This window comes from Cyprinodon tularosa, unplaced genomic scaffold, assembly GCF_016077235.1.
Source record: "Cyprinodon tularosa strain WSP-4 unplaced genomic scaffold, ASM1607723v1 ctg313, whole genome shotgun sequence".
NCBI classification, from domain to species: domain Eukaryota; kingdom Metazoa; phylum Chordata; class Actinopteri; order Cyprinodontiformes; family Cyprinodontidae; genus Cyprinodon; species Cyprinodon tularosa.
Window position 1 is genome coordinate 872,831 of NW_024039023.1, and position 16,746 is coordinate 889,576.

General features: G+C 37.9%; 1 protein-coding gene across 3 annotated transcripts in view; it reads right to left on the reverse strand.

The window, feature by feature from the left end:
• The window catches only part of ap3b1a (adaptor related protein complex 3 subunit beta 1a), a 112,752-nt gene that overhangs the window by 38,031 nt on the left and 57,975 nt on the right, over positions 1–16,746 (reverse strand). For all 3 annotated transcript variants that reach the window (XM_038292512.1, XM_038292513.1, XM_038292514.1), the window contains exons 16-22: positions 15,333–15,519; positions 14,496–14,626; positions 10,917–11,067; positions 10,475–10,652; positions 7,668–7,818; positions 4,560–4,608; positions 2,821–2,924 (exon numbers count right to left, since the gene is read on the reverse strand). In XM_038292512.1, coding sequence (XP_038148440.1) covers positions 2,821–2,924; positions 4,560–4,608; positions 7,668–7,818; positions 10,475–10,652; positions 10,917–11,067; positions 14,496–14,626; positions 15,333–15,519 — 951 coding nt within the window. The remainder of the gene's footprint in view (positions 1–2,820; positions 2,925–4,559; positions 4,609–7,667; positions 7,819–10,474; positions 10,653–10,916; positions 11,068–14,495; positions 14,627–15,332; positions 15,520–16,746) is intronic.

Genomic DNA, 16,746 nt, shown 5'->3' on the forward strand with positions numbered 1-16,746 from the left:
ACTCCATCTTTGAGTGGAAGAGATTATGTTCCATTAAGATGCAGGCAGATCTAGTGTGAAACAAACATGCAAAGGTATTAGTTCTGTAGGATCTCTAATGCCTAATGCTCCTATTCTCTGAGAAACTTTTACATTTTTGTTAAATTTTGTGAATATTGTGAGTAGCTTAGCGAATGTTAAGACAGACATTTGAATGCTGCACACACACACTGCTGGAGATTCTTCTTTGATGGCATTCACTGTCCTTCTCTTCCCATCGGCAGATTTGGCACTTAAAAAAAATTGAAAACTAAAATTCTGGGAGAATCAAACCTTGGTTCCTGACAATAAATTTTACTCCATAAACAACAACCTAGAAAAACAACAACTATATATCTATCTAATCTATATATTTATATATACACACATGCTCTAGAGAGACAAGCAATACTTTATGTTTAAGTGAGACTATTTTTTTTTATCTTCAAACTTTGTTTAATTATAATTTTATTTTTCATCCATAGATCCTTTTGTGTCATTTGTAGGTCAAGTGAAAATACAGCAGTTTCCTGTATTTTGTTACCAGAGGTGCCTACCGTATACTAACCTATAACATACTATGAGTATTGACTTTATGAGTTTTAACAGAAGATATATTTTGAAAAGAGTTTCTGTCACCTAGAAATATTTTTATCTCCTTTGAATGCACACAGAAAGAAAAAAAAGAGTTAGCATTAGGACTGCAGGTAACGTTTATTTTGCAAATGGATTAATACATCGATTATTTTTTCATTTAATCGATTAATAATCAGATGGCCAAAGAATAATTAATTCATTAAATTTTAAAATAAATGTATCGATTTTAACCTTAAATCCAAAAAAAATTAGTTGCCAATTATTACAATTGTCCATTAATCCCGATTAATCAATTCATTGTTTCAGCCCCAGTTGGCCTAAAACTTTATATGTTTTCTGACTTTACATCATAATTGATGTAAATCAGATGTTCTGATTATAAAGGAACCAGCAGATAATTTTAGTCAGTACTTGAGTAGCCTTTTATAAAATACTTTGCTTTTACTCTAAAGAAATTTCTTAGAAGAACAATTTTTGACTTATACTTGAGTAAAAAATTTTTTTAAGAACTAATACTCTTACTCTAGTACAATTTCACTGGTACTTTACCCAGCTTTCAGCAGCTTTACAGAACAGAGAACCCTGCCTGCAGTCAGAAGTGAGCAGAGAGGAGACCGACTCCTGTCTGTTTCCCTTTAAGAATCAGGCAAACATAAATGCAAAAGTTGATCCATTACTTAAACCAATTTTTAGGAATTATTCTATTAATCACTGGGATGTTATAAAGATTTTTAATCAAGTTAATTACAGCATCTGAAATTAATCAAAATGAATTGCATTTCAATCAAACAACCATTTATCGGCAAAACAAACCTTTTCAATAAAAAAAACAAAAAATGTTTGCTGTTGAATTATTGAATAATTACATAAGCACAATCAAACATATATTTATTGTCGTTAATCAAACTGTTTCGGTTATTCAACCATCAGAATGGTTGAAAGTTATAATAGCACAATGTTCTGTTTTGACATCTTATTCAATTTTGGTGAAAAACTACTTCTATTGAAGTGTGAACAACATATCAATAGCTATAGCACAAATACTTCCACTAAATATGGAAGAAAAAACTATATATCAAATAACAAGGCATACAATATTGCCAATTGAGGTAGTGAGATCTAGCCATGGTTTTAAGCTTAAATACCCCAAGTGGACCAACGTTTGTGCTGCAACTTGTGCGTCATATTTACGAGTGTACAAGAAACGTGATTACAAAGTTACAGGGATTGAGAACCACTGTTTTAGATGCATCCCTACCAGGCACCTGCAGAGCTGATTAACACTCTAATGAGCCATTTCACCTTCATTTGAAGGGATACAGGTAAAAGTAGCAGTGCAGAGTTTTGAAAGGACTTTTTCCCCCTCATTGGAGATATCAGCTCAAGCGAAAGGTTAGATTGGAGATCATGTTCCTGCAATATGATGTGTCATCTTAAACTGTGACTATAATGTCTGTAACAATGTCATCATTCTATTCTAAAAAAGCCCAATACTGTGACCATTAGTGAGGCTATTAGCCAACAGGTTCATCAGCCTGCAGACTTTTTACAATAGGCAGCGATTCAAGAGTCACAGCATCATCACAATAACAATCTGACATTTGTTGTAGAAAATAGACTCAGCAGCAGCCGAAAGAGTGGTTTGGACATTCCCCTCCCAGGGGATAACGAGATACAAAACACACAGATGTGAAGGGCTGCTCGCAAACTGTGGAGAGAAAGGAGCCGTCACACGAGGAAAGGTCAACCATCAGATATATACAACATGGAGACACAAGGGACGCAACATCTGACAGAGAGAGATGGAGGGTGACAGAGAGGTAGGGGAGAGAGAATCAGAGCTGTTGGACTTATAGATGAGACGCAGAAATAGAGTTCAAGGGTGTGAAAGAACAAAAAGACAGAGAGGGGGTTAAAAAAAAAAAAAGGCAGAATATAAGAGATACAGGAAACGGGCGGAGCTGCTACACCATCCGACTGGCTATAAATATAGCAACGCAGAAAAGGTCAATAGTTGGCGTCTGGAGCAGAAATGTTCCACTAGGGAGAGAGAGGCTGGTTTCACCATCGCATATGATGCCGTGGTGTACCTGTCAGTGTCAGGAAGAAGGGAACAATCATGTCCCAGTGCACAATGCAGGAGGAAAGGCTTTTCAGTCTGGCTCCAGAGCAGTCAAACATAAATTCATGGAAGCGTGCACTAACCTGCATGGCGGACGAGACCTTGGAGAGGGAGAGTCCTTCAAGGTCGGAAAGTAAGCTGGAGGAGTAGACCGAGGACTTGGGTGCACTGGGGGGTGCAGGAGAAACTAAATAACAAAAAAGGAAATAATACTAAGAATAATAGTAAACATTCTGAAACTGGAAGTCAGGAAAAAGAAGTCAACTAGACTGGAAATGCATTGGTTGGGTGTATTAAACGAATAAGAAACATTTCAAATGTAAAAGCTGAAAAAGGTAAACATGCATGAACATTAGACATCCCTAACTATGGTGGGGTGAAAGGGACAAAATAAAATCAAAACTTAATAATCATTAAACCCCTAATTTAATAAAATCTAACCTTTTAACTTTAATAAACATAGTTATTCATGGTTTCCGTGCAACAGCATCATAGGAGTATATGAACTGTCAGCTTCAGCCATCAGTCAGTGGGCAGAATTAGAGCAGCTCCTATAGAGATACTGACATCTCATTGTTTTACACACCATTATCTTTCCAGCAAACGCAGGAAATTGGAGCAATTTATTTACCAGGAAGTCTGGGTGAGCAATGAGCTTCTACATGCCTAGTTTGGTCTGAAATGATGCTAACAAGTTAAGAGTAGAGCTCACCAAATCCCTGGAGGAAAGTACCACTTAGTTCCGAAGGGAAGAGTCTTAGCCCCGCCCACTAACTTCAGCCAACTAGCACTCTCTTTTTAACTAGGAGAGAGTTCTGCTCTTTATATGAACAGTCATGCATAAATAAGTCCATCTAAGGTCTGTAAACTCCAAAGCCACATGCGGCTATCTGGTTTCCTCTGTTTGTCTCTAACAAAACAGATAAGAAATCATTTATTTATTCAGGCAATAAGAAAGGCTTCAGCACAGCCCGACTGCTAAGAGGCTTTTAAAAGTGATATATATATATATATATATATTAAATGGGAGCTAATCAGGTGATAAAGTATTGTTTATATATACAAACAGAATGACAAAGTCTAATCTGCATCCTGGTTGCCATTAAACAGTGTAACATGGCTTCGCTCTGGCATTGTTTCTTTTACTAATACCAGTAAGCCTCTACTTAAGGATCAATTAATTGAATAATTTTATTAAAATAAAATTATTTTTTTAACTTCCCCGATATATTTCCTTAACAACATTTAGTTGGTAATACTATGTTGGGGAGCAACCAGGCCTTCATTGAGCATTTCTGACACTGACAGAAAGCATCTATCTAAGCTTTCTTATGGGTTCTATATTGAGATTAACCAATTAACTGTTGTTGATACAGGTTATTATGATATCAATGTAACCTATCCATAAAATATTAACAATGAATAACAAATGGAGGGAGCAGCAATGCATGCATTACAAGGAATAAACGGCAATGACCCAAAACTATCGACTGACTAATATATCAGTCTACCGATAGTTTTATCAGCTGGTTTGTGCATTGCTCTAATACACAAGTTTAAAGTCAGAGGGAAACGGCCGTTCCAACTGTTTTTCCCGAATTCTCCCTAGTGGTGCACGACTTTACACGAGTGAATAAAGTTTAATTTGATTGGTCTTTTTAAAGGGGGTGGGATTGTTGTGGTGGAAAGTTGGTAAACAAGTTAAGATTGTGGCCGGTTTGTCGGAAGCATTGTTGGAAGATGTTAGCAACTTAGTGCTACTTGTTCCCAATGGGAAATTCCATTGGGAACAAGTAGCACTAAAAATGACAGGTAAACTTACAGTCATCTAGATCCAGTAAAGATACTTCATTCTTGGATTTCGCCTCCACCTAAAAAAAGCAAGCACAGCAAATTCACAATAAGTTTAAAAGAGAAGAAGAAACGAAAAGTCAAACTGCAGCACTGTGGGAGATTAAGATTTTCTTTCTTTAATTGTAATGTTTGGGCTGTGAAGATGATGAGCATTCTTCCAAAAATCAATGAGTTTCTATTTCAGTGAAACTTGTTTTCTGGAATCAGTAAAGTCTCACACGACAGAGCCTATGTGTCAGTATCAGAGGCGACAAAAACTCACAAGCAAAAGAAAAAAAGATTCGCAATAAAATCAGATTTAAGCATAGGAGCGTATTTTATCACCCTTTCTTCATACCCCCCTAACAAAGCTGAGTTTATCACAGCGCATAAAGAACCATAAAATCCCATTCTGCCTACTCCAGGCAAACAAACAAACGGGACAAAGGAGCGAACGAGAAACCAAACAAAGCATAAAGTTCCAGGGCGTATCTTATCAGATTTTCTCTGATCGAAGCTTGCTGGGGGTAACAGAGATGGGAACCGTGTTACTGGAGAGTCGCCTGAAAGAGCTATGCAGGAATAAAAAATGGCTGAGGGAAAGATGCATAATTCATAGGCCATAACCAAACGACAAAGTGAATGGAATGGGAATTTCATAGCTGCAAACGGTGAGAGAAAGATAATGTGATGAGCATAACGGGTGAGAAAAAGATTGTGAGAGCTGCAAAAGGGAATAAAGAGAAATAAATAAATGAAAGGATATGCCATGAAGGCAAATTATATCTCAGAGAGTAAATCAGTATTTGGAAGCTTTCAGCACACACAGCTGGGACAATCTGGTGTTAATACTCAGCGGGAGCTGAAAAGAAGAGGGCTTTTCTCCCGTTTGCCATTTCAACCCCATTACATCCCATCAGCCGGGGTCTATCTTAGAACATAAAGATGAAGATTACAACATGAGAGTCCATGCTTCACTACAGATTCTCATCAACAGCCTGAAATAACTCACTAAATTGGACACAGTCATAAAAACAAACTTAAATTCTCTAATATATGTTTGGATTTTCTTAAAATATAATTAGCTCTTCTTTTTTAAAGCTGTAGATAAAGCAAAAACCGCTGAGCAGCTTTAGGTAAACGGCTACAAGAGTTTCTTCCTGGCTACAGCCATCAGTGACGACAACAACTGATTGGAGAAACTCCTATAATATGAATCACAACTAAGATTATTTTCTCTCAGGCACATTTTAAAGTCGCCCATTAACATAAAGGAGCAATAAGCAAAACTTCTGGGGGATTAATTTATTGATAAATTGAATTTTCTTTAAATGGACATATAAGTTTTTCAACTTTTTGATTAAAATGTTTTTTTAAGTTTCCTTTTATAAAAACATGGTCTTTGCTTGACACAATGATGGGAAAAAATAAATTAGAAAATAAGTGGGCTTTACCATGAGCTACAATTATGTTATATTTTCATTGTTTCTATCGAAACATGATCTTTTTACCATCTTGTTTTACAGATACATTTTGCTGCGCTTTTAATTTAAGCTAAACAAAAGCTTAATTTCAAAATTAGTCTCTCTGTCATTTTTTTATTATGAAATAATAAATAGATTAAACATTTGATAGGAAAAACAGATGTTAGATTTTTAAGCTCTATTAAGTGGGACTGTTGAGCACTGTCTGTAGACCAAAAAAAAATATGTAACAGGCAACAACTCCATCTACCTCCACTTCAGCTGCAACAAGCAGACCAAAGAAGAAGAATTTTGAGCAATAGTGCTGGCTTAAGGAGGCAAAGGAAGTCGCTGCTTACTTTGTACTTTAACGTTAGCATGAGCAAAACCAGGGATATGATACAATATTGGAATGGAATAAGATCATGCGAGCCCGCCTCCTACAAGCTGGTGGGTGTTAAACCTGTAGCTGTCTCCAGCGGTGGGTAGACTACCTAAAAACTGTACTTAAGTTTTTTTTAGTAGCAATACTTCATCATATTAGACTTAAGAAATAATAGAAAGTAACCATCCAAGAAATTACTAAAGAGTAAAAAAGAAAAAAAAGTATATGTCAGAAAGGCTCCTCATAGCACTTGCTTTACTGTTTAAAATTATGTAGTAAAACACCAAAATGTGTGAAGTAATGAGCACATTTTACTATTCTTAAAGCCGTTTCTCAGTATGTGTACTTGTGCTTTCTCATGTGCTTATAAAACGTTGTCAGCCTCAGCCCTAGTACCATTCCAATTCACAAGAACTCAAGACCAGGAAAGGACAAATTTCCTCACTTAACGAAGCAAAGCCATAATTTCTTATCGTCTAGAGACTACCAATAGCAGGATGTGAAATGCAGCTCCAGACGAGCTGAGCGCGAGGCAACGTCACGAGTACGATTCTGTTCCAATTGCCCCATATTTATGCTGCATACTCTCGTTCTCCCCAAGTCCATACTGTCCTGTGTTCTTGTCAAGAACATACACATGTCCGAACTTGCGTTCTTGTCAACTGAGAAATGAGCAAAAATAAGATAACTACAGCAAACTAATATTCTAACTTAAAAATTAGGAATCCAGACACGAGAAACACTTTTCTAAGTCATGAAAACATGAAACCAGTCGCTTAACTGATAATTACTCCTTACAGTATATTAGCTTGACCTCTACATATATAAAAAAGTGTGAATTAGTAAAAATAAAAAAAGGAGATCTAAATTTTTGACATAAACATTAACTGTGTGTTGCTGTCTGGAGAACTATTTCTTAAAAGAAGCTTGTTAATTATTCATTCAGGTTAAATTCTAAGCAGTAGTCAAACAGTTTTACTAAAGGAAGAGCAGTGGTAGATATATGATGACATATGATGTGGTAAAACTACTGATATACGTAGATGTTTGTTAAATAGTTACTCCAATTAATAGAACCCACTTCTGGCTATCACCTTTCAGTGAACTGAACACCTTTGGTGTGAAAACACTCTTTTAAACTTGGATAAGCTCTGTGACCCACCTCATGTTTGCTCTACAAGTCTGTACCTCTGATTCCCAGTTACCCCATCTGTCCTTAAACTGCTATGAAGCTACAGGGTGACATCACCTTTGGTTTACTCTTTGCTACAGTCTTCTTCTGTGGAGCCGGAGAGTCAGAGTCGGAGTCCTCCTCAGACTCAGACTCCGAGTCAGAGGAGCTTTCAGCAGATGAGCTGCTAGTTTTGCCCACAGGTCCATTTCCATTTTCATCCGAGTCACTAAATCACAGAGAAATAAAAATACGTTCAAAGAAGTTTGACCAAAACCGCATCTGTTATATCAACACATTTTATCAGTTAAACAGCCTTCAGCTTAAAACTGGGAGAAAATAATCTTTAAAGCGTCAGAGCTTTCAGTGGAGCCGATCAAAACGATCAATCTGCTTTTTGTTTGTTAAGTTAATTCAAAGCTGCTTTCCCTCCAGAAAGATTTCTTCCATCTTTCTCCTCTCTCTTCCACTTGCTCTGTCCCTCTTCAATTTGTTCCAATAATGAGTGTTTACTCGGCCTGCCTGGGATTTTCAGCCGTTAAATTAATGAGGGGAATTGTGACGGTAACTGGCTTTTTAACTTGGGCGATGATGAAAAGCCAGTATTAATTTGGCCTACAGATTTCATTTGCTGCGAACAGGAAAAAAGTGATATAAATCACTGTGGGACTGATTAGGCCCTGCCTGAAATGACTGGGCCATAATGAGGGCATTATGCTGTGTTTGTTGTGGAAGCACTGGGGTGAGCTGCTCTAATTACTGACTGTATGCGTGTGTGTGCGTGTTTTTGTGTGTTTGAGCACTGGGGTGAGTTGCTCTAATTATACTGTCTAATGGAGAGAACAGGGTCAGCCGGCGGCCTGTCACACAGCAAAATCAGGTACGTCGGGTAAGTTTGTGTGTCCGTGAGCAAATGAAGTGCGCTGCATAAGAAACTAAATTTGCCAGGGTGTAAGAGGGAGTGCGTGAGCATATTCAGCAGTAATGACTCAAATCTCATTTATTGGTAACACCAGGCTGCTAAATGACCAATCAAAAGTCATTATCCATTAGCCATGTAAATGTGGGGTTACGCTACTGGAGGAAAATTCTCCTTGATTAGCTTGTTAATGGAACCAGCGATACTACTGCAGACCGGCCAACCTAAGAAAGGAAGGGAGGGCGTGTTTGCATGTAGAAGACAAGAGAGAGGTTAATGCGGGAAGTCATTTGCTCAGAAATAAGAATTTAAATTCACACGGATTTAGACTTTTTTTAGTATTTTTGTTACTTGCATCGAGTTTGCTTCAGAATAACTCAAATACCTGGATTGTTTCTATGCTTAATCACATTAGATTTTACATTTCAGAACATCCTCACTTCTAAGAAAAAAAGTTGTCAGTTCTCAGGTATCTGAACATTTGGAGCTCCTTTTAAAAAAAAAAATAGAGTAACTGTTACCAACTAGGCAGATATTTGAGTTCAACAAAGCAATATTCTAGTATAAAAACACCTTCAATAATTATCTTGAGTCTTATAAAGCAAAATACACCGATTTTTTTAACTACAATTTGCTGGAGTTATTATGATTTCTGTTGTTTTTATCATTTTATTCATTTATATGTTTTATATTGCTCTCAATCTCAATGTTTTTCCTATGTTACTCTCATCGGTGGAAATACTGTATGTAGGTCATAAGACGGTCAAATGTTTTGCAAAAATGCTTTCCTGTTTTTCATTTGAGAAACACAGAAGTTAAAAGTTCATAACCCCCGACACCTTTTTTAAAAGCATATACTGAAACAGACAAGTTCCCTATCTTAAAAGTTCATGCTATGTCTAAGAGATTGCATAATCGAAACTAACGCCTGCTGTTGTAATGTGTTGACTGCTCAATAAAAAGGCCTGGAAGTGTCGAGCCAAGCGAAGATGCACAGGGTGATCCTAAAGCTCTGTCTATCTTCCCTTTGCAAAGCATTACAGGAAAAATCTTACACTGTCTTTGTTTAATTTTTTTATAGGTTAAAGTTGGGGAAACTTAACAACCCTAACACAATTTTTGCCAACATTGCCCCCGATTTCTGTCCGAGCTGACTAATGAGCGTTGACGTGCAATGATTCATGGGAAATAGAGAAGCACACAGGATACTCCCCACTGGATAAAATGTTCCAGCAGGCTGCATCGCAGGATCAGGAGTATCCTACCTAAGCCTCTATTTCCCATGAGTCATTGCAGGTCAACGCTCATTGGTTATTAAAGTGTGGTAAAGGCTTTGTAATTATTTACTCCAAAAAGTTGATATTTTTCATATTTTCTATAATACATCTCATTTGCATTGGGGTCAGAGTTATTTTAAGGGCAATTTCTCAAGCTGTTTAATTTCAAAGCAGCATAAAATATAAGACTAATTATGAAACAAAGCAAGATATGCAAACCTTTATTTTTCATGCCTCTTTTAATCTTTAGTTTTAATTTTGATTGCCATGGATTCTGCTGCCACATATGCTTTCTTATCTCTTTCTTTGACCTAGAAATTAGTAGAACTCTGGTTTGTAGGTGAGCTAAATCGATATTTTACTGCATTTAACAACTAGGGACTGTAAGATAAAATCTGCAATGCAACGATAACCAGATAATTTTACACTCGTTACAAACCAAAAATTATTTTAAGTTTAATTCTGGTGGACTGGCCCTCATCTTGCTGAGGACTGCCATTCAGCTGGCTTAATGAAGGAGCCTATTCTCTCCTAACACAAACAGTAGCCTTCATGCATCATACCATTGTTTAAAGTCTTTGTGATAATAAGACTATATTATAAGCTACTTAACCAGGTAAAGCTTACAATCTTTTTTTGAAAAATGATTCAGGATCCAATAAACAGCCGTGTTGACAGGAACACCGCACCTGTCTGCAGCTGGTTGCTTGCTTTTCCTCGGGGCCGCCTTCTTAGTTAGCTTTTTCTTCTTCTGTTTGGATTCAGACTCGCTGGAGCTCGCTTCAGATCCACTGGAGCTCTTTCCAGAATCAGTGGAGGTTTTCTCAGATCCTTCGCTGCTCTCCTCTTCACTCTCACTGCCCGACTCTATACAGAATTAACATGGGTTAGGATGAATTTAAAATGTATTTTAATCCAATTCAATTCCAGTTTAGACCAGTTTGCTTGATTACTTGTAGCTTACTCATCGAAAATCAGCTGACCTTTTCTTTTACTGCTGTGACTCCCATGTTTGAGAATATCAAGTGCAATGAAGGCAATACAAAATGGCTTTATTGCAAATCTCAGAACAGACTATTTAAAATCTATCTTCTAAAAGTACTCCAATATTTAAACTTCAAAAGAAAATACCTTCACTACTACTGCCGCTGCTGCTGCTGCTGCTATTGCTGCTGTCTTCACTTCCACTGGCAGATCCTTCCTCTTTCTCTTCCTCGTCCGAATAGAACTTATCAGGTTTGGGTTTCTTGACCTTCCCAAGAGATACAGCCCTCTCTTGTACCTAAACAGAAACAACAAATACTTAGAGGGATAAAAAAAAAAAATAACTAACAATCCCAACATTTAGGAGATTTTTTTGTTAAAAGCCTCAATTATGCATCGAGTAAAGGGAAGCTGTGTTAGAACAGTCTCCACTACGAATCATCATTAACCAAAATCAATCAGTTTGAGTGTGGGCACAATTTGGAGGAGTACACGCTAACCAATGAAACTGACTTTTTTGTATCAGATTTTTTTTCAACTCATCAACAACTCCTCATTTCTAAGGGTTGGACCTGTTTTTTGGTTCAATTTGCTTATTTTCTAAGCCATAACAATGCTTTCGTTGGGCCACTCTATAAAGCCTGGAACTCAAAGCTACTCCAGACATTTTGAATTGAAAAGGCTTATAGGATAGGAAGCCAAACATCTTCAAACTCCAGTCCAGTGGTTTGGTTTTTATTTTTTGTTGGAATAACTATGACCTGGATGACTGAGAATCTTGACCAGCTTAAAAAAACTTCATCCTATTGGAACCACAGGAATTATATTACTAGCAGAAATAACTAGTTGGGAAAAAACTTAAAGTTTTTTTACCTTCTGTTTTTTCTGTTATCTTAAATATATTTCTTAAACAGGCTGACTAATTCCCATTTTTAGGTGCTGGTGAAGATTCTCTGTCATCCAGGTCATAGTCATTGCAGCAAAGTTAAAAAAGTTAAAAACAAACCACTGTACTTTGTTTTCCAAGTTTGAAGATGTTTCGCTTCCCACCAGGAAGCTTTTTCAATTCAAAATGGAGGAGGAGAAAGCAACTATTACCTCCTACGGACAAGATTTGGCTGTCCACCTACACCTTAAGGTATTCTTTTGAGAAGCAGAATGTTCACGTTTTGGACAAAGAAGACAGGTGGTTTGAAAGGGGTGTGAAGGAAGCCATTTATGTTTAAGAAAAACCAAACTTAAACAGAGGGGGTGGACTCAAGTTTCCACCCTTAAAAACGTACAACGCAGCAATAGAGTTGATTCCTTCCCGCTATCATCTCAAACCTCTACTGCCATGCTGGGGACTAAGGCCCCGTCCACACGAAGTCAAAACGAACACGAAACGCTAATTTTTTCCAGAACGTTTGTCGTAAAGACGGAGACGTAAAATAAATGTGATCGTCCACATGAATACATGAAAACGCTGCAAAATGTATGCAAGGCCTGTAAGTGGTGCTGTCGTGCCAAAGCAAAAATAGGCGACGAAATGTTGGGCATGCGCACTAATATTTATACACGGTTGCCCTGCGGGTCCATTTTCGTGGTTCAGTCAAATTCAGGTGCTGAACTATGTCGTCGATATTGCTCTGTTCTTCCTGGAGATATTCCAGAAGAAGAAGATTCTGTTGTAAGCCCGACAGCAGGGTGAGTAGCATGAGCAGCAACCATTCAACACAGTACGGCGCCATTGTTGTTGTGATACTGGTCGCGCATGCGTGTTTAGAGGCGACGCTATGACGCATGCATGTAAAAAAAGAAAATGCGGTTAGAGCTTAAAGATGGAAACGCGAAAACGGCGTTTCAAAATCTTCCCACTCTGAAGGCTGAATAAAAAAAAGATCGTTTACAGACCCCCGAAACGCCGGCTTCGTGTGGATGAGAGGCTGGTTTGGTGAAAAATTTGTGCGTTTAGGCCAGGGTTTGGCTTCGTGTGGACGGGGCCTAAAACATCTCGCCTGGTCAGCCAGGCCAACAACGACCCTAACGACTCCCTTTTCAGAGGCATGGTCCAGTATTGGGTCTTGCAGACAAAGAACGACCTCAACGATGACCCATTACTAAGGGGTGGACCTGTTCTTTCGGTTCAATTTGCTTGTTTTCTAAGCCATAACAAGACTTTTGTTTGGGCCACTCTATAAGCCTGGAATTCAGTGCTACTCAAGACATTTTGAATTGAAAAAGCTTCCTGGATTGTCTTAAAACTTGGGAAACAAAGTCCAATGGTTTGTTTTTAACTTTTTTAACTTTGTTGGAAATCCCATTGTTAGGGTTTTAAGAAGAACAGAAAGTGGAATAAGGGAGAAGTTGAGAAATTATCAGATCATTGTTGGTGATAAACTGCATAAAATATTGAGCAACCCCAATCATTTTCCTGTTTTATTCCAAAATTGTAGTTGACACATAATACCAAAGAATAGAGTGGAAATTTTCCTTTATATCTTCATGGACTGGAAAGGATTTATTGTAGACAACAGGCAACTTGTGTTCACAAAAGTACATCCCAGTATGAGAACGTTCTTTATTTTAATGCAGGGCTCGATGTTAACCATCGCCCGATCTCCCGGGGCAAGTAGTTTTTATTTTTGGGAGAGTTTAAATTTCATTGCATTTGCTCGCCGGGAAAGTGCAATGATCGCAAAAAACAATTATTTATCACTCAAAATTACTTTAAAATCACCGAAATTCGATGAAAACAACCCAGAAGCGTTGCCGGCGCCATTTTTGTTGTTTTGTACACATTCTCGCGTGATTTGAAAAAGGCGCGTGATTTGAAAAAGCCGGGTGATTTTCCGCCAGATGGCGTGATTTTTGTCCACCTAGCTTTAATTTTGATGTAGTTACCAAAATGACAAACAAGCTAGAAATCGCTATTGTACCTGTGTTTCTGTATCATTTTATTTACATAATCACTCAAAAATCACCTACATTGGAAGAAAACAACCCAAAAGCATTGTCGGCACCATTTCTGTTGTTTTGTACACATTATTGCGTGATTTAAAAAAGGCGCGTGATTAGAAAAAGCTCCGTGATTTTCCGCCAGATTTTTGTCCGGGAATTGGCGCGAATAAGACCCATTTTTTTCGACTTGGCAGGCTAAAAAACAACAACAACGCAAAAAAAAATCTAAGTACAGTAACACACACACCACCTATTTCACCCACCACCCACTAAGCATCAGAGACCCTCTTTACCCACCACCCATCCACATCCATTCACTAAAGCAAAGTTTAGTTTGAAAAGAATGTGCAGGAAGGATTGAAAAGCATGTTAACACGGTAATGTAGGCTTGAGTTCATTATCTGACGCATGCATATACACACCAGGAACCTGTAAACTTAAAAAAAACTGAATTACAAAAAACATTTAAAAAACAAACATGCTTCATTGATATATATACAAAAATGAATATTAGGAACTATATTTATCAAACATTATACTGGGCAAGTAAAAATTGTTTCTGGGCAAATGAAATGTGAAAGTCACTTGCCCTTAACGTCAACCCCTGTAATGTCCCCAGATAAGTCTCTGATATTGTGTAAGGTACCAAATAATCATTCAACATAGAAAAAAGCATAAAACTAATATGACATCAGTGCTGATGTTACAAATTTGTATTTAGACTTGGATTAACCCTATATGTCAGATATCATTATACGTAAATGCTTCAGATAAGGTCATCTTTACCGGCTCAATCACCTCCACGTTCCTCACAGTCGGATCCGGTGCAACAGCCGGCCAGTCTGACAGTTCCTGGTACCCAGAAGCTTTAATGTTAAGACTATGGGAGAGGGTTCCCAGTTGGTAACGGTCTCTATCTGAAGGGAGATTAAAAATGATAAATCAATGTAAATGGAAATTAAAGAAATATGACACAAAGAAGGTGATTCAAATAGGAAGTTCTAAGCATGACAGACAATCATCCATATTTTCCCTCTGTGATCAACTGGATAATTAGTGCTTTTGTCTTTGGAGGATGCTGAAAAAAATCAAAAAAATGTGCTCTGCTTTCCGAAAGATGGAGAGAGAGAAAAATAAAACTTTGCATGTGATTATTAAGAATGACAGCAGTGGATAAGGCCATCCATAAACATCCAGTGGGTGCAAACTGCCTGTGAATTCTAATGTTACAGGAGGCTGTTTCGACCCTTTTGTCAAGGAGGAAGAGAGAAAATTAGGGGATTTTCTTTTTTTTTTTTTTGCACCTCTCAGTGTCTGAATAAAAAGGTTAGCGGCTCAATAATTTACCCATCTCATTAGTCCAAGGTAAAAGGGGTCTGACCTAACTGCCCTTCAAAGAGACACACACACACCAGAATAATAAGAGCACAGCCTGAATCCACTGGAAATAGAGCCACTCAATTTGAAGTAAATTTTTCCCTAATTCGTATTCAGAGATTCTCTTCTGATTCAAGCAACAGACACGAGAAGGTAATGGATTTAATACTGACAATAAAACTTGTTTATAGGACCTAATACCTTTCAAAAATAAGCCTTAGAGGTTAAAACAAACACATTAAGTACCTTTGAAAGCAGATTCAAGGACGGGAGCAGGCTTGGAGGCCAGTAATATGCGCCGGGCGTACTTGTTGAGGGCGCCGCTCTTCTCGTTGGGCACAATCAGCTGCCTGATGAAACGTGTTCGGTCTCTGATGTCGTAGTTCTGGTCATATTTGCCGAGGTTCAGAATGTACTGGGTCAACAGCTTGGTCTGGGAATTAAAGGAGAGGTAGGGCTAGTCCAACTGGATTTACCAAGATGGAGGATTTTTATTGAGCCCCAGCTTTATTACTAAACATTTAATAAAAAAATGAGTTTATTTTACCACTATTAAGGGTAAAAGGGTCCAGCAATTCCCCATACTGGTGAGGACCTGACCTGGCATAAGCCAGATTGATGCTGCATAAGATTTAAATTGAACTTCATGTATTGATCTGGGAAGACTCATGTAGAAAGTGTTTGCAAAACAGAGGGACAGTCAGGGCAATTGTTCGAGCTGATTGGGTACCTGCCTCCTACGTCAAAGTTTTAGCCAATCACAGCAGCAGTAGCAGGTTGATTTGCTTAACAACCGGTGGAGTTAACTGATTATGAGGGTATTCCAGCCAAAACTTGGGCAGCCATGTTTGTTTTGCCTTAGCCTTCCGCCTCTGGTTGACGTGGTGACATCACACACATCACTGCATTTCATTGGTCCAAAACTTTTCAAGGCTAACATATCTGCTGGCTCCTGGCAAGATGTGTTTTCGGGAGTTTGAGAATTCACAAATCACGCGACATTCATTTTGCTTGCAAAGTAAGTGAAGACCTGCTGCCAATAGAAAAAAAAAATAAAAAAATCACAATTTTTTATTTTTTTTTTTGCTAAATACTATCATTTAATGTGATGGATGTGACGAAATGGAGGAAATGGGATACCACCACCAATTCTTTATTCTGTCTAACAAATGACCTTCATTTTCAATCTCTGCCCCCTACTGGTAACTCTTGATTACCGCTGGGAACCTGATATTTCTTTAGGTTTTATTTTGTGAAAAAAGTAAGTTTGAAGGTACAGGTTCATTAACACAGACCCTTAAAACGTCAATGTTTCTGTAGAGATGCGTCCAAAAATAAACTGCTGCCTGAAATCGTTGGATTTTTCAACACCATCAGCTCTTAAAGCGCCTGTCGCACCTCGACGATTTAGATGGCGTATGCCTGACGTACGGAAAGTCTGGCAAAAACGCCGGCATACTTTGGATAAGTTGCGAATATGTTTTTTTATACGTTGAGCATGCTGCCAGCATTTTAGGAGATTCTGGGATGTCGGGCATACGCTGTCTAAATTGGCAAGGTGTGACAGGGCCCTAAATCTAAGTTTTATTCCTTGGTCTGTATAAATAATTCATAAAATAGTACTAGGCTATTTCCTTTTTTTGTTTTCCCATTATAAAAA